Source organism: Petaurus breviceps, unplaced genomic scaffold, assembly GCF_028583685.1.
Source record: "Petaurus breviceps papuanus isolate PSGF00001 unplaced genomic scaffold, PetGlider_PUasm1.0 111, whole genome shotgun sequence".
NCBI lineage: Eukaryota > Metazoa > Chordata > Mammalia > Diprotodontia > Petauridae > Petaurus > Petaurus breviceps.
This window is the reverse complement of record NW_027185600.1, coordinates 365438-383929: the sequence shown is the minus strand read 5'-3', so window position 1 is coordinate 383929 and position 18492 is coordinate 365438. Positions and strand designations below refer to the sequence as shown.

Sequence of the window (18492 nt, the reverse complement as noted above, 5' to 3'; positions counted from 1 at the left end):
CTTCCTTCCTTCCTTCCTTCCTTCCTTCCTTCCTTCCTTCCTTCCTTCCTTCCTTCCTTCCTCATCTTTGACAATCCAGGCAGGTTCTTTATCTAAAAGAGAAGGAATGAATAGTTGCCTTATTCTCTTCACTTTACCCATACAAATCCTATCTATCCATTACAAATCCAAGGTCAAATGCATCCTATGTGAAAGGAACCTTCCTAGAACAAAGTCCTCTTTCCTCGCCCTGAATTTCTATTTCTTCCATTGTCTGTATCATTCATTTCACATTTAGCATACGTGAATCTTTATGGGAAAGATCTGTGATTTTCATCAGCATGAAGAACTTCCCATGTAGAAATTCTGAGCTATATTTATGACTTAGTAGATAAGTCATAGGGATGACCTTTGATTAATAGAAATCAAGTGACTTACACAAGATCACACAGCTAGTAAGTGTCAGAGACAAATGTTGAACCCAAATCTTCATGGCTCCAGAGGCCCAGTTTTCCATTCTCTATGCCATGCTGCCCCGGGCACTTAAAATATTCTGCCATTTTGTTAGCTAACTTGTTTAGGTGTTCATTCTCTACACTTTGAGGTCAGGAACCAAAACTCATAGTTTTGAATTTAACTTTTTATAGTTTTAGGGATCTCAGGAATAAGATCAACATGACCTATGGGAATCACAATCTACCCACTGATAGAATAGATTTACTTGCTGAGTATCAGTTCTTGCCCTGCCATGGTATTTCCCAAAATGGCTGAAGTTAGAGTATAGCATCCAGATTCACAGAGACAGAAAGTTAAAATGAAGCTAAAATAAAATTTCTCTCAGAAAGAGTACTATACTTGACATAGGTTCGAGGCTGAGCCAAAATCCTTCTTGCTCTTTATGACCTTGAATGCATTCGGAATTTTTAATCTAGACATTTTTTATTCCTCTTTCTTTTCAACTATGGGTTGCATAAACATAGCAGGTATGCAAACTATAATTCCCATTCCTCTGTTCTATACTTAGTTTTCCGAAACTAGTTATACTCCTTAGTTTTATAGGATTTTGTGGTCAAAGTCCATGTTGACCCAGTCCTTTCCTATCAGGTTTGCATATTCATTCTTATTCCTGCTCAGCCTTCAACTTTACAAAAGTCCAGCTCTTCACTCTGGCCTCAGAAGGTGACAACAATAAATTGTTTTTTAGTTCCCTTTTATTCTGTCTTATATGTGTGTATGCACATAAATATAGACATATATTTCCAATTTTGGTAAGTATTATATCCTAATGGCCTCTCTAATTTCTCCATACTATAAAGGAAATATCTAGACAAATGTCTGGAAACTTGCTTTTTATGTACTAAGGATAATTTGTCACATGACAACAGTAATATAAAGAGATTCAAAGAGCTTAAATCTCAGGATCTGAAATTTTCCTAGATCACAGAGCTGGCCTGCAGAAAAGACATGCTCCAGTCCTTTAAGCTAATCTCTAGTAGCAAATTAATGAGCTAATCAACTTGAATTTGCATTTCATTGACACCTGTCCACTAAATTGAGACATCTGGTCATTTTATCCAAATCTAAAATTCAGGGCACAAGCTGTAAGCATACAAAGCATTTTTATCAAGGGAAAAAATATTCAGGACTTCCTCCTCCCTTTCAGAAGCAAAATATGTCATATTTTATAAAGAATATTTCACAAAACCATGCTGGTTGGGCATACTACAAACTTTCCCACTGGCAGCTAGGAGGTTCACTGGATAGAGTGTTTGGCCTGAAGTCAGGAAGACATCTTCCTGAGTTCAAATCTGTCCTCAGACACTTACTTGCTGTGTGACACTAAGCAAATCACTTAACCTTGTTTACCTCAGTTTCCTTATCTGCAAAATGAGCTGGAGAAGAAAATGGCAAACCATTGCAGTATCTTTGCCAAGAAAACCCCAAATGGAGTCATAAGAGTGAGATACAAATGAACAGCAACAACAGTTTCCACTGGGCTCTCACTGCTATATTGCAAGCTCTTGTTTTCTCCCCCTATTGACACTCTCATGCAGTCTCCCTCACTCCTCCCCATCCCACTAATTTATTGAAAAATCAAAGCCATCTTTGGTGAGGTTCTTTCCCTTTTTGAACCAATTCCACATTGTATTCAACCTCTTGATTCTATCTCCTTAAATTTCTTTTGAGATTTTCACTCTTAAGATTCTCCTTTTCTTCTCGTCTTTCATTTCTCTCCTTTTATTGTTCTCTTTCCTGAATGCTTGCAAACACAAATCTCTTCCCCTTCAAAAAAGTTTACTCTTGACCCTACCATTCCCTTGAACTTTTGTTATTATTATTAATTTTCTCTTTCATAACTAAAATTCTAGAAAGGGTCGCCTGTAATTTCTCATCTCCCACCCCTCTCCTTAAATTCCTTGCATTTTGGCTTCTGACACCCTTTAGACTCGACCGAGTGGATCCAATCCTTTCCTAAATTTTGATGCTGTTGAACGTCTCTGCATATTTTAATACAATTAGCTTTCCCCCATTTCCTTAATAACCTCTCCTTCCAAATATCTAGTGACTTTCTCAATCATCTTTTTCTGGATTATCACTTCCTATCCTGTAACCCTGCATTGGACTCCCTTTTTTATACCCCTTTTCCCTTCCTACCTCTCTCATATGATGTCTGATGGGTTTGGTGATTAACTCTACACAGATGGAGGCATACATTTAAATGGGCTTCTACTTATGTCATCATTTGTTCTATATTATGTTTTCTTAATCACACTGGTTAAGAAGTTGGCTGCATAGAGAAGCAGCTTTCATTAATGAATCAAAAATTGATAGATTATTGTTTTAACCATCTCTTAGCTCTACTGCAGTATATTTAAAATGACTTCTTCAGGAAAATTTCCCAAGAAAGGTAAAATACTCCCTCTAGTGGCATAGAAGAAAACAATAAATAATTCCTGAATTCAGCTTTCCTTTTATGATACTGTAATTTTTAAAAATTGGAAAAGACATTAGAACTCATGTGTTCTAATCCTCTAGTTTTATAAATAAGAAAACTGAGGTTGTTACTTCCCCAATTTCAGCCAGGTAGTTGGAAGGAAAGCCAGTAACTAAACCCATGACCTCACCCTCTGAGTTCATTGTTCTTCCTATTATACTATACTACTCCTTTATCATAGAATCCCCGATTTAGAGCTGGAATCTTAGAGGCCAATTAGCAATTGGCTTTGATTTGCAGATGAGAAAACTGAGATCTACAGAGATGACATGACTTGCCCTGGGTTACACTACTATAGTTATGCCTTCCTCATCTTGGGGATCAGAGGCACTATGCCCCCTTGATCTGGAAAATCAAAGGACAATTTTTTGGCCTTCCTTCATACCAGAGAAATCTGCATTATTATGGTTTTAAAGGATAAAATGTTGATATTATATAATACTCATATTTCGTGTATTTCTGAGTTTCTAAACTTTTCCTGTGTTCTCTGCTGGCCTTTGTGTTTCATCACAGGCTTCCTCAAAACTCCCCCAACAATCCCATTTGATTTCTTATGCCAACCCAAGATTTATCAAAACCACAATGGGGAAAGTTGCAAAGTGGATGGGATAACTGTAGGATTCCTGACCCAAAGTCTCCAGCAAAGTATCTATTCTACCACCTAAGAATTTATTCAGGACACATTCATTGAGCATCTGTTTTGTACAATTCACTATTCAAATTAAGAGGTAATACGTTTTCATGCCACATAGGAGATGGTTAATTTTTTTTCTTTGACATTACTCTAAGACATAATTATAACATTCACAATCTGTAGCCATAAACTCCCAACTACAACTGGACAATGGGAATCAACCAATTAATTATTAAAACGTTTAAATGTAGGGAGGTTTCTAGTGATTGTGAATAGCTGACAATGGCTTTCCAAACTGACTGATAATTAAGTTGTGAGACTAATAAGCATCTCAAAGGTGCTGGGGCCACAAAAGTCATCTAGTCTAAACCTTGGAAGAAGCATTAAAATCTTCTACAGTCACTGACAAATTGTCTGACTGTGATTGAAGACCTCCCATGAGGAGTAATTCTTATTTCCTTTTTCCTTTCCTAATTTTTGTGACAATTTATATTGCCATGAAACTGTGTTTGTGTGTGTGTGTGTGTGTGTGTGTGTGTGTGTGTGTGTGTATGACTGAAAGTTGCCTTCCTTTAAATTATATTCAGTGGTCATATCTGTTCTCTGGGGCCAGTAAGATTTAGCCTTTCACAATACTCACTATCAAACATTTGAAGCTTATAATCCTGTTTCTCTTAGATTTTCTCTTCTCCAGGCTAACCTTCCTCATTGGTTCCTTCAAGCAAGCTTTCAAAGGCATAGTTTTGAATCTCCATACCTAGTTAAATCCCTGTAGGATTTCTCCAGCTTATCCTTTCTAAATGAAATATGGCACCCAAAGCTCAATGTGATAAAGTCTTACTAAAGTGCTGTCATCAAAGTGACATCCTGGTGCCATGGCCCAGACAGAAGATATAAGCCCTGTCAACTAGTTAATAGTCAAAGTATCCAGGTTTAGGATTTAGATCTGGAAGAAAACAGATTGGGAAACTGAGTCTGAGAATGACTTTCCTTAGGTCAAGTAGATAGCATGTAGCAGATCTAAGATTTATAATATCAGTTCCCAGTGCTCTCACCAGTACCACAAGTTCAGTGGCATTTAACTAGAAAATAAGAGAATTAATGCTAGTTACATATTTAAAAGATAAAAAGGTGAAACTTCTATTTCACTAACTTAGTTCAACGATTGAAATTTAGAAGTCAAAGAAGTTCTTTAACTTTAACTTTTCAAATTGGTTAACTGAAATCTCCGAGCTATGATAGAAAATTAGAGAGGGATGAAGAATGTCTACAATCTTTGTATAACTTATATTATTTATAATATATGCCAAGAGAAAATATAAAAGCATAGCTTCAGGAAGACTTGCAAGTGTTGCTTTCCTCCCTTCCTAGAAGAGGCACTAAAATTGAAAAAGAAGGGGTGGCCTTGGATGGGAGGACTGTAACTCTCGAGTGTGGAAATAATAATTGAGGAGTAGAAGAAGGGAGTACAAAGAACTTAAGTGACTGTAATGGAAAGATGACTGCATATCGGATGTAGGGGATGGTTGGATTCAAGGTTAGTTTTGGTGACTAGAAGCTGGTTAATTAAGCCTTGTGAACCTCAGTTTCTCTGTCTGTAAAAGGTAGATAAGAATATCTATTGTACTTACCCACAGGTGTATTGTGACAATCAGATGAGATATTTGTAAAGTGCTTTTCATACCCTAACTTGCTATTTCTAGATGCCCCAATGTTTGCAAAGTACCTTTTCCACGTAGAAGCTTAACAAACATCAGATATTATTGTCGCTTCTCCCAGAGTTTTTGATGGCCTTGGGGAAATTGCTTTAACCTCACACTTACAGAACATATGACTTAGAAGAATCCTACTAGGATGTCTAGTACAACCTATGCCTGACCAAGAACTTGCTCTACAAACTGGTTTCTATCCAACTTTTGCTTCACCACCTACTTCTCAATGGACATAATGCCAGACCTAGAGTCAGGAAAAATGCTTTTTCTGTGTTGAAATCTGCCCTCAGACCCTTATTAGCTGTGTGACCCTGGGCAAGTCACTTAACCCTGTTTGCCTCAGTTTCCTCAGCTATATAATGAGATGGAGAAGGAAATGGGAAACCACTCCAGTATCTTTGCTAAGAAAACCCCAAATGAGGTCACAGAGAATTGGAAACAACTGAACAACAAAAAAGTTGAGGTTTGACCTACAACTCTTCTAGGTAGCCCCTTCTCTCATCTTTGGATCATTCTTATTGTTAGGAAGTTTAAACCAAAGTAATAATGACATTTATATAGCACTTAAAGGCTTCCAAAGAACTTCACACACATTTTCTTTTGATCCTCAGAATGACCCTGTGAGGTAGGTGTTGTTATGACCCCCATTTTCCAAATGAGCAAAAGGAGGCAGAGAGAAGTTATCATGTGGCTTGCTCCAAGTCACAAAGCTTGGAATCTTGATTTGAATTCAGATCTTCCTGACTCCAAGTCAAGCACTCTCAGCCACTTTGACACATAGCAAGATCTTCCTCTCTGTCACTCCATGAGTGGAGGTCATTGCTGGATTTTGACCCTTGGAGTTTAGCAGAACATATCTAATCCCTCTTTCACAGGACAGCCCTTCAAATGTTTGGAGATAACCACCGCATTCTACCCTTCCTTCCCTGTCTTTTCTTCTCCAAGCTAAATATCCTTCATTCTTCATAATGACACTGTTCCCTAGGATTTTCACCATCCTTAATGCCTTGCTCTGAGCATCTCAACTTTATTTGTGTCTCTTCTAAATGTGGGGCCCACCACTGAATGTCATAATCCATATGCAGTCTGAACAGGGCAAAAGTTTAAAAAAAAAAAAAGACTGTCAGGGTGACTAGGTGGCACAGTGAATATAGCACTACCCTTGGAGTCAGGAGGACCTGAGTTCAAATGTGGCTTCAGATACTTAACACTTACCAGCCGTGTGACCTTGGGCAGGTCACTTAATCCCAATTGCCCTTCCAAAAAAGCCAAAAAAAAAAAAAAAACCAACTGTCACCATACCCTGATCCCTATGTGCCCACCCCAACTCCAGATACTTTAGACCTTCATTATGCAGCTTAACATTACATTAGCTTTTATGGGATACTACCTATCACAATAGATTAGAGCAAAGCTAACAGATTCTCAAAAACCTTATTCTCTTCCCATTTACCAACTGTGCTAGCCCATCTATATAAAACTATAAAACTCAAAATATTCAACTTGGTTTAAATTTTTTTTTACACTTAAAATCATCAGTAAGAATTGTCACAGGTTTGAGAAGAAAATGTTCCAAACCTAATAATGTAGGTCAACAGTGTGAAAGGAAGATCACAGAAGGCTTATCTTGCCTTTGAGTTACCGGGTAAGATCTTATGGTCTGTTTAATGCCTGGGTTAGCACCCAGAACAGGCCGAGAATATAATTACTCATCTATTATTTTACCACAAAGAACGGCTTAATAAATATGTTTATTTTCTGTTTATTATTCCACTTTGCAGCTTGTTCAGTCATGTATGGGCCATACCGTCCTTGGAGATTACTTGGTAAAGATACAGGAATGGTTTGCCATTTCCTTCTTTGGTGGATTAACCAAACAGGGTTAAGTGACTTACCCAGCTAATAAGTGTCTGGGGTCATATTTTAACTCAGGAAAATGAGTCTTCCTGATCACAGGCCCAGTGCTCTGTCCACTGCACCACCAAGGGTCATCTTCACAATGCTAATCCAATGAACAGTGCAGCACTGTTAACATTTGAGTCCTAGACCCAGGCTCTAGCTAATTTTCTCCTGAAGTAATATTAAAAATGCTTACAAATATCTTTTTTATAAAGTGGGGTGCTGGGTTATTATGTGCTTTTAAGGCAATTGGTATGGATATATTTCAAGATATGCCACTGGCAAGTAATGACCTAGGAAGATTTTCATAGATTTACATTTTTAAAATTATTTGTGAGGCAACTTTCTGGCCTTGTGAAGCTTGCAATAAAAATGTTCTTTAAAGGGACCTTCACTTCTCCTGCTCTCCCTTGGCAAATTTCCCATGGGTTGAACACCATATGCATATATCCATCCAACCCTACAATCTGCCCCGAGTTCCAGTCATCCTCAACTGTCTATTCAACATTTACACCTAGACGGCATGTAGGCTATTCAAACCTAACATGTCCAAGACTAAACTTAGCATTTCCCTTCTCAACCTTCCCCTCTTGTTAACTGTCCTGTTTCCTCTGATAGTACCATCTTTCCTCCAACTCAGGTTCACAGCTTTGAAACCTCACTGATACTTAGGCAATGTGAGTGAAAAGAATAGGTGGATGTAAGAGATAGTATAGGAAAAAGACGTGATACAGTGAATGGAACATTGGGCCTAGGTCAGGAAGACCAAGTTGAAGTCCAGCCTCAGATTCTTACTGGACAGATCACTTAATGTCTCTCTTAGTTTTATTATGTATGAAAGGAGAGCAATAATGGACTTACTTCCTACCTCTCAGGTGAGGTCAAATGAAATAATATTAGTAAAGTAAACCTTAAAGCACTATAGAAATGCTAGCTGCTGTTGTTATGACCCAACCAGACCTGGCAACAAGTTCAATTCAATAAACTTTTAAGTGGCTACTATAAGCAAGACACTAGTAAATGCTGGGGATCTTGGGAACAAGGGAAAGGGAAAGGGAAGAGTCAAAGACAACTCTCATTTAATCAGCTTGAATGACTAAGGAATTTCAATTATGAGAACCATTGTAGAGCTCGTTTCTGTCTAGGTGCAATCTGTTCTAGAATCGGGGGTTTTAAACCTTCAGTTTCTGAACTTTTTCTTTATTAGTATTTTGATATTATAGCTCCTTAGTAAACCTATGAGTTTTATTTTATACACTTAGAAACATTCTTCTGAGAAGGGATCTATAGGCTTCATCAAACTGCTAGAGGTTTCCATGACACAGAAAAGGTTAAGAATCTTTGATCTAAATGCAGAATCGTACTGATGTGATTTTAATTAATAATAGTTTTATGAAATTGACAAATTTCTTATAATGGTGTCCACTTTATTCCTGTTCAAAGGATTTATAAAAAGTTACCCAAGTTGACTATCATCAGACTGAAAGACATTTGGCATCAGGATTAACCTGGGTTCAAATGTCACTTCTAGGGGCGGCCAGGTGGCACAGTGAGTAAGAGCGCCAGCCCCAGAGTCGGGAGACCTGGGATCGAATCCGGGCTCAGACACTTAGCACCACACCCAGAAATAACTGGCCGTGTAACCTTGAGCAAGTTACTTAATCCCAATTGCTTTAAAAAAAAAGTCACCTCTACCATTTACTGCTTATGTGTCTCTAAACATAATGCTGTCCTTCATACATGCTGTTCTATCCTGTATCTCCATGACTTTGCCCTGGCTCTCCTTCCTCACTTATACTTCTTAGAATACCTGCCTCCACTCAAGCCAAAGCTCACCTGTTGAACACACATGCTATGCACATCATTCCCCCCTACACCATACCAAATCAGTTTGTATTTATTTGTATAATCTAAATCTATATACACAATTGCATGTATGTTGTTTTGCCAAAGAAACAACTCTCTTAATGTCCTAGAACTCTCTTAATATCCTAGAGGACAGAGACTATTTTCATTTTTGTCTTTGTCTCTCCAACACCTAGCATAGTGCCTGCCACATAGAAGGTGCTTAATAAATGTTTACTGAATTGCATTAGCCTTTCTGAGACTCAGTTCTGTCATCTGCAAAAATCAGGATTATTTCTTTTAGTGAAGCTCATAGACTTCTTCAGAGTGGATAGAGTGCTGGGCCTGGAATCAGAAAGATTCATCTTCTGGAGCTCAAATCCAGCCTCAGATACCATGTGACCCTGGGCTAGTCACTTAACCCTGTTTGCCTCCACTTCCTCATCTGTAAAATGAACTGGAGAAGGATATGGCAAACCACTCCAGTATCTTTGCCAAGAAAATCTCAAATGGGGTCAGGAAGACCTGAACAACAAATGGGTAGGGGTGATTAAATGAGAAAATATATGCAAAAAAGATACAAATATTAAATGTTATAATTATGCTTAACTCATTTTCATTTTATTCTTTCTTCATAGCCAATAGTGTGCTCATGTTTGGAACCCTAGTCAGCACTTCAAACACCTATGATGGCTCTGGAGTTGTGACTGTGGAAACAGATCATCCACTCATCTGGACCATGGGCATCAAAGACGAATCCAGAAAATGACAGTTCAAAGTCCACCCCTGCCTTACCTAATCTGCTTATGACTAAAAAACAGGAGGAGTACATCCAGATTAGAATAGTTATATAAGCCACAAAGTAGAAGAGCGGCTAGGTTTTTGTTTTGCTTTGTTTTGTTTTAATAATTGTTTTCATGCAATTTAGGATATAACATTTTAAAGGAGAGGTTATATTTTTTTAAATGAAGGGGAAAATTAATGGCTAATTAATGTTATCAGGATCAATTAATTTATTTAAAACACAAATTTGGATCAGTCCTTTCTAAAGTTCAGATCTGCATATTCACAGGCGATTTCGCCAAACCATCTCCATTTCCTCCCAACAACACTCTTCCCTTTGAAGCTGCTATTAAGTTCCTCAGAAAACTTTCAGATCCTACCCCCAAGCCTCCACCAAAGGACATTGCTGTTGTCTGCTGCCCACTTATCACACTGGACCATGTTACAAGGTTTTAAGAGCAAAACTTTGTCATTTACTCTGTGCTTCTTGCAAAAATTATTTTATTCTTCTTAAATCATTGATAAGTGCTCATTACTGTCATTACCATCCTCATTACTCTCCATGAAAAATGGGGCAAAATTTAATGACCTAAAGTATTAAATCAGAATGGCCAGCTAGGTGCCCATAGAGTGCCGAGTCTAGAGTCAGGAAGACTCATCTTCCTGAGTTCAAATCTGGGCTTCAGACACTTTACTAGCTGTGTCACCCTGGCCAAGTCACTTCACCCTGTTTGCCTCAGTTTCCTCATCTGTAAAATGAGCTAGAGAAGGAAATACCCAACCACTCTAGTATCTCTGTCAAGAAAACCCCAGATGGGATCACAAAGTCAGACACAGCTGACAAACAACTGAAAATTAAATCAGAATTAATTCTCCAAGTCTTTGGCAAGAAGACAGAGTATTAGGAAATGTTACCAAAATGGGGGTGGGGGGATATATAGATACCATATAGATATCAGGGGACCATCCTACTAACTTTGATCATTCCTTGCCCAAAGCCAGTTTTTTAACTTATGGATGTCCATTGTTCTATTAGGGTTTCTACTCAAAAGATTCAAATTACAGTCTAGTACCTAAACTCTGCATAGGAAAAATGAATAGGAACAAAAAAGGCCAGAGGGAGGGGGTGGGAGAAGGAGCTTCTTGTCACCCTCCTAACCTTAAAGAACAATTTTGGCCCCAAAATGAAAAGCTCTATCCAGTTTCCAAGGAACTAAGTTCAACAGATCGAGCAAATATAGGCTATGATCGATCACATTGTGACTGACACCCGTCTCAGATCACAGGCCTGGTGTATTAGAAAGTTGTTCAGGTTTCTTCTCTAAAGAGACTAACTTATTATTTCCTCATCATCCACAGCCATGGCCATATTGTTTAATAAACTCAGCAGTGATACACAAAGAACAGCTTTAAGAAAAACTGCTCACCTTGGTTTGTGGTAGGAAGAAATAGCCCCTTAATTCTTCTAAGAAAAGGGACCATTAGCTTTCTGCTGTAGGTGATAGCGATCGGCCTCTTGCAGTTCAGAAAGGACAATGGCAAGAACAGTGGGCTTGCCTACTGGAGAGTCTGGCAAGAGTCACGTGACGTAGCCTGCAATTCTGTCCTCAGAATCAATGAAGATGATTTTCAATGACCATTTTTTACACAGTGTGATTTACTCCTGAATGATAATAGTCAAATCTCAATGTCAAATAAAAATATTTATTCACAAATATTTAGTGTGTTTAGTTGAATATCTATGGTGCATTACCCAAAAAGATTTGTCATATGCCAGTACCACGTGGAGATTGTTGTCAGATTGACCTCGTTTGGATCTCCACCTAAAAATTCCATTAGGGCAGATAACACCCCAGTGAATGAAGGGTCCTTCCTCAAAATTTCTTCATTGACTGACATAGTTACAATGAAAAAAGCAATTTGTCAAATACTCCTCATTTTCCTTTTTTTTACATCAAGAGGGGAGGGGCAACTTTAGGGATATTTTGTTTGCTTTTCACCCAATTTCTACTTCAAACTCCCCAAGCAAGTAGACTTTTTTTTCTTTGATGTAACAGTATTGATTTTTATCTTTTGGGTGGCCAATCTTTGCAAATGACAAAACATATTGGTCTTACTATGCTCCCAACTGACATGACCCTATTACACTTTGGTTTGGGGCTCCTCCAAGGAATCCTCCCCCATCATAGGAAAAGAGAAGGCATTTTTGAGGCCAAAAAGGGACACTAAAGAAAAAATTGTGGGGTGTGAGCAGCCCTTCCCTCCAAAAATATGTTTATGTATAGTTAAAGTTAGAAGGGAAGCAGCAGAGGCCAGTTGCGAAATCAAAAGTATTGTGATATGGGAACCAGCAAATAGATCCCATACCTTCATTTTTAACAAGGAATTTTCAGAAGGAAAAGAGGTTTAGGAGGTTGCATTGAATTTTACCATGTTTTCTGCAATGTGATACTAGAAAGAACACTGGATTTAGAGTCAAAGGACCTGTGTTTGAATCTTGATCATGATATTATCTGTGTTTTCTTAGGCAACTCACTTAACAGCTCAGTTTTCCACATCTCTAAAATAATGAGGTTTGGACTAGATGATCTCAAAAGTTCCCTTCCAACTCAGTCTATGAATCTATGATGATATGGGAAGCAACAAATAATTCAAGGGGGTAAGGACTGCCAGAGATAAGTATGCTGACTATAGCAGCAAGTGCTAGCTAAGAGTAAGAATAGAAAAACCATTTCTCAAGAACCGACATTATGATAATTATTGAGTTATAAACTGAGAACCAGATAGCTAAGCTTATTTAAATTGTGTGCAAATTAAGGATTTTTTAAAAATAAGACAAGTCCTGAGAGGAGAGCTGAACTATGAGTAAAACATACTTTGTGTACACGTGTGTGTGTGCATATATGTGTGTGTGTACTGAATATATGTATGTGAATATTTGTATATACTTTCAGTTCCCTAGCTGAATAAAGGATGATTGAGGTTGCCAGATAAGCAGGATTCCATTATCAGAACTAACAAATCAAAGATAACAAGTCATAATCATAAAATTATGCATGTGAAAATAGAGACTATGGAATGAGTAAGGCAGCACCTTATATTTGTACTGGATAGGTCCAAAGGAATGATGCTTGGGTTTTGTCTGGGCTCCCTAGCACAAATTTGCACTGGCTCCCCAGATACATAGTAGAACTCTTGGTGGTTGCAACCTCATATCTGGTTCCTGGTCAGATGGCAAAGTATAGCACAAAGTGGTTGTGTAGTGTTCAAGTCTTCCTCAGACCATAGTCTCAGATGGCAGGCAGAAGTGAGGCAAAGGTCACTGCCAGCCCAGACGCTAAGATGGAGAGAACTGGAGGTACAGAAATAAAAGCAAAGTACTTTTTTTTCTTGCTTTTTTCTTTAAGCTCTTCCCAGAGGAGAAGAAAACAGATGGTCCACACCATCCATTGTCAGAAAAGCATAGAAGTGGCCAGTGAAGAGGGAAATCACTTCTTCAAAGACTCATTCAATATTTGGTAACTTCACTCAACAATATCCATGACAAATAAAAGCTTATTTGAACTCCGAAATAACAGAACAGCCCAAAACCAAAAGTTCTTTGAAGGTTCAAAGGGATACTATGCATTAAATTTTTTTTAACTTTTCTTTTTTTTTTCATCCTTGGGTTCAGTACCTTCTTTTGAACTTACTGATTTTTTGGAAAAGCTGAGATTCAGCTCTCTTTCATCTCAAGCTTCTGAAGCCCAATAATGTTCTTATTAGCATTCATTTATACACTGAAGAAATGAAGACTGCCTACTATGTGCAGTACACTGTTCTAGGTGCCATGGAAGACATAAATTTAAATAATGCAGAGTCCCTGGCCTTAAGTTGAATACTAGGGAGAGATAAGACCCAAGGGGGAAAGGAGGGAGAATGGAAACAAGCTTTTAGTAAGTGCCTTTTATGTACCAGGTACTGTACTAAGCACTTTCTAAATAACCTATTTGACCTTCAAAATAACTCTATTATTATCTCCATTTTACAGTTGAAGAAACTGATGTAGATAGAGAATTTAAGCAACTTGCTCAGTCATAAAGCTACTATATATCTGAGGCCATATTAGAACTCAGGTGTGCTTCCTGACTTCAGGTTTAGTGCTCTATCCTCTAGAACATAATCGTACATGAGTCCAACAGGCAAAAAAACACATTTCTCAGTATGCCTGCACAGTCACTAATTGCACAGAGAGTCCCCTAGCTAAGCTACTGACTGTCTCTTATCCTTATATTATTTTTGCTTTTTCTTTTGCAGGGGGGAAGGCAGGGCAGTTAGGGTTAAGTGACTCGCCCAAGGTCACGCAGCTAGTAAGTGTCAAGTGTCTGACTTCAGATTTGAACTCAGGTCCTCCTGACTCCAGGGCTGGTGCTCTATTCACTGCACTACCTGGCTGCCGCCTCTTATCCCTATTTTAAAAGACATTTTTGGAGAGGGAATCCTGTCGAGGACATGATAGAGCGATGTCTCCTGTAGCTACATGATCAGTGAGCACATGAAGCAGAATAAAGAGCTGAGATGGCCTAGCAGTGGAAAGACCAACAAGTACTTCAGGTGGTTGGAAGTTCTGAGGAAAATGCAACTGGGAGTTGCCCGAGTTCCCACAGAGCCAGGAAATGGCTTCATGAGCACTTTATAGACTTTCTCATATCCTCACAACAACCCTCGAGAGGACGTAGGATGAGCCCCATTTTTCAGATTAAGGAATCCATATTTAGTACTTGCCTAATGACATACAGCTAGAGACACCTGTGATTTAAGTTCAGAGATCTTCCTACTACACCAAGATGTTGAGCCATTCAAAAGGAAGAAACCGTTCTTTGCTACAGATAGGTTTTGCAAAATTAAAAAATGGCACAGCCAGGACTGGAATAGAGGAATACAATGTACTCAGATACAGTCCATTATTTCCATTGTGAAGTAATGTCTTTCATCTTTTACAACCTAGATGAAGGTGACAAAAAAAAAAAAACTTGCTCAGCTCTTCATATTGTCTCTTTTGCTTTAAGTTCAAAACAAACATTTATTAATCACATACTCTGTGGAAGGTACTTGTAAAGGTTATGGGATTTAAAGATCTCCCATGCCCCATTGGACGTGCTGACGTAGCAGGAAGGGGCGGAGCAAGCGAAAGCGAAAGCCAGAGAAAGCGAAAGCCAAGCTAGCAGTTCCTGTGGTGGCTGGCAGTGGTGGTGACGGCGGCGGCAGCAGCAGAGGCAGCGGCAGCGCGAAGCCCTTTTTGAGTTAGGACTGCTAAGGACTTTCTGCTAAGGACTCCTGCTGAGGACTGCCAGGGGCCGGAGCTGCTGGGAGCGCGCTTCCAGGACGCTGGGTGGTTGCTGTGCGTGGGGAGAGGAGGACCTTTGCCTGAGGTAGCCTGTTCTGTTTTAAAGGCTTGAAAATGTGGGTGCTTTCTACTTTATCCACCTGTGCCAATGTCATAACTACTCTTATGGCTTTCACTTTCTGGTTTTGGGACTCAGTCTTTTGGTATCTTAATAAATTTTCTAGTTTATTTCCCCATATGGCAAGCATGACATATTTTGTGATGGATAATTATATCGGCATATTTGTAATCTCTATAGGCATTGTGAATATGGCATTGCTGATACAGTACTAAGAGCTAGGGATACAATTACAAAATAATCTCTTCCTATAAGGATCTGACAGTATAAACCATGTGCAAATTGAAATGAATAAAGATAACTTGAAGAAAGAGAGCTAACAACTGGGAAAATGAGAAAAGGATTTGCATAGGAGGTGGAAGTCATGTTGTCCTTTGATTTCCCAGCTGAGTAAGGTGTTTTGAAAGGCTGAGGAAAAGGAGGCAGTGTTTTCTTGGGGATTGGGCGGGGATGGGGGAGATGGGAGATGTATGAGATGATGGAAATGGGAGACGGAATTGCTAGAAGACCCTTTTGGTGGAGCTGTAGATCAAATTGGTCTTGGCAAAGAAAAGAAGCCCACCTCTTCCTCAAGTACTGAAGTAAAATCAAAGATAATGGGATTTTTTGAGGTATGGAGCAGGGAAAAACAAGATGATAGCATGTGTCACCTATTTTCTCATCAAAATAGGAGCGAAGTTTCTGCCATGAAAAAGTGGTGGTATGGGGGGGGAGTGTGGGGCGTACTAGAAGAGAACTGTGGAGACTGTGAGAGTCAGGCAGGGAATATTAAAGGGATGCCATGTAGCATGAAATTATATCACAAATTTACAGTGGAAACACTCAGTATGTCAGTGTGACTTTAAAATAACATGGGAGACTTCCAGATCATGTGACCAAAAAGATACAGGACATTTTTCTCTCATCTTCACAAACTCTCAAACCTCTCTAAAATAGGAATTACACACTAGAGCTGAAGCAATTTAAACTCTCTTCATGATCTATGATACCAAGGACTCAGAGACTGTAATGAACTCATAGCAGATAAGACCAATAATCCCTAACTCCTAACAAGTGCTCACTCAGTACATCTTCCCCCACCATCCACCACTTTCAGGCAGCTAAGCTACACAAATACCAGTTACTTACAATAGAACTCAACTTTACACCCTAACCCCTTCCTTCTTCTCAGTACCATAGAGATCCAAATAGGAGAAAGTCAGCATGACAATCTCTAATGCAACAGTTCTAAACCCAAGAATGAAAAAAGAGAAGGAATGATATAGGGCACACATCCAGGCTTATAACAACTCAATTCTGTATTTTTCTCCCCTCCTCCCAAGGCAAGATGTTCCTGAATGGTTTAAAAAAGAAATAAGAATTGTGAGAGCAAAATTTATGACCTGCACAGCAGAAGTAATTAGCAGAATAGAAAAACGAATCCATATTGTCAAGTCTCACCAAAGAAACAAATGAGAGGATAACTGATTGTGAATGCAAATACATTGACGTCAAGGACAATCTAGAAGAAGAGAAGCAAAAAGCCATAACGTTAAAGAAAGCATAATCTCTATATAAGTAAAATATATTGATCTCAAAGGCAGTATGCTTAGAGATAAATTACAGATTATAGATCTCCTAGAATACAAGTAAAAAAAAAAAAGCCTGAATCCAAGAATGCAAGAAATTACCCAGGAAAACTGTCCAGAACTTCTGAATACAGAAGTCCCAATAAAAATAATCCTTAGCCCACCTCTGGGGAGGGGGGCAGAAGAAAGAAAGAAAGACTGCAAACTAAGAAACATTAGTGGTTAAATTTAACAATTCCATTGAGAAACAACAAATCTTGTAAGTGACCAGGAGAAAGACCTTCAAATATAAAGGAAAGGAGATTCTAATAACACAAGACTATTCTTCACCTACCAGAAAATGCTGAAGGGAATAGAGTAATATGTTTAGAAAAGCAATGGAGCTCAAAAGGCAGCCCAAGGTTACCTGACCTGCAAATCTGAGTCTAACCATAAATGAAAAAGACCAACATTCAATAAAAATAAGTATTTGAAACATTCCTAGGAAGAAAACAAGATATTAAGAGATTGTCTGCTTCTCAAACACCTCTGACAATAGAAATACAAGAAGGATAAACAAATACAGCAACTGAGAACAACAGTAAGATAAAACAGAGAAACCATGAAGAGATTTCTTTCTAAAGTACACCCAGAGACAAGGATAAAAGCAGAATCAAATAGAAATTATTGTGGAAAAACAGACCTGAAACTTCATAGACTAAGCTTCACAATGCTATGCCTAAAGGTGCATCAAGGAGACAGAGAGAGAGAGAGAGGGAGAAGGAGAGGGAGAGGGAGAGGGAGAGTATTTGTGTGTGTGTGTGTGTCAATTACCAAAGAGGAGAATGCATCAAATCTGGAGAGGAGAAAGAAGAAAGCAGGGAATAAGTTATGCACCCTAATCAAATCAAAGGCTAACATTGAAGGGAAAATAATTCCTCTAGTCTCTAAGAAAGAAGAAAGCCTTTAGAAGAGTGGGTGAGGAGGCAAAGGGAGAGATTGAAAAGAGGGCTTAGTAAACCTTGCTTTAGTGGTGGGAGATGTTAACACTAATGGATTCTCCTATGGGACAAGAGGGAGATTTTGTAAAGGGTGGTGGATACCTTGAAGCTTGAATTATCTGCAAAGATTTGGTGCTGAAGAAACAATGTATCATACCTTTGGAGAAAAGGAATCAGAGATTATGGGGGCTACTGACAGCCAGAAGAGTTTGAAGGGCATGTACTAAGGGAAGAGATGTTGAGGAAAATGCAAAAAAAAGAAAAAAAAAACAAGGCAAAAGTCAACAAAAAGCACAGTAAGGGACATTGAAAGATTCTTACAATGAGGCAATGTCCTCTATATCACTACTTGAATTGGTATTCCTAATAGTGAGTCACAGTAGAAATAAAGGAACCAGAAGGGCACAAAGGGAACAAGCAATAACAAGCTATTTAAAAGAAAGAATGCAAAAGAAGTGGCTCAAAATGTTAATTCCTTGAGGAATACAGAGAATAAAGAAGGATAAAAATAAGTATAAGGTCCATGAATCAAAGAGTAAAAGTCGAGGATAGAAAGAAAGGGAAGCCAAATAATGAAGAGAATAAGGGAGAACAAGCAATATTTAAAAAGAAAGAAAGAAAGAAAGAAAGAAAGAAAGAAAGAAAGAAAGAAA

At 38.5% G+C, this 18492-nt stretch overlaps 1 protein-coding gene and 1 long non-coding RNA gene across 8 annotated transcripts in view; one reads left to right on the top strand and one right to left on the bottom strand.

Annotated features, from left to right (window-relative positions):
• LOC138156969 (thiamine pyrophosphokinase 1-like) overlaps positions 1-11805 on the top strand; it is a 481181-nt gene extending 469376 nt beyond the window's left edge. For 3 of the 4 annotated variants that reach the window (XM_069082419.1, XM_069082427.1, XM_069082421.1), the window contains one exon: positions 9703-11805. In XM_069082419.1, the coding sequence (XP_068938520.1) occupies positions 9703-9833 (131 nt within the window). In that variant the 3' untranslated portion in view covers positions 9834-11805. The remainder of the gene's footprint in view (positions 1-9702) is intronic. The other variant, XM_069082423.1, reaches the window with a different exon arrangement.
• The window catches only part of LOC138157004 (uncharacterized), a 127331-nt gene that overhangs the window by 57882 nt on the left and 50957 nt on the right, over positions 1-18492 (bottom strand). The gene's annotated exons all lie outside the window — the stretch shown is intronic.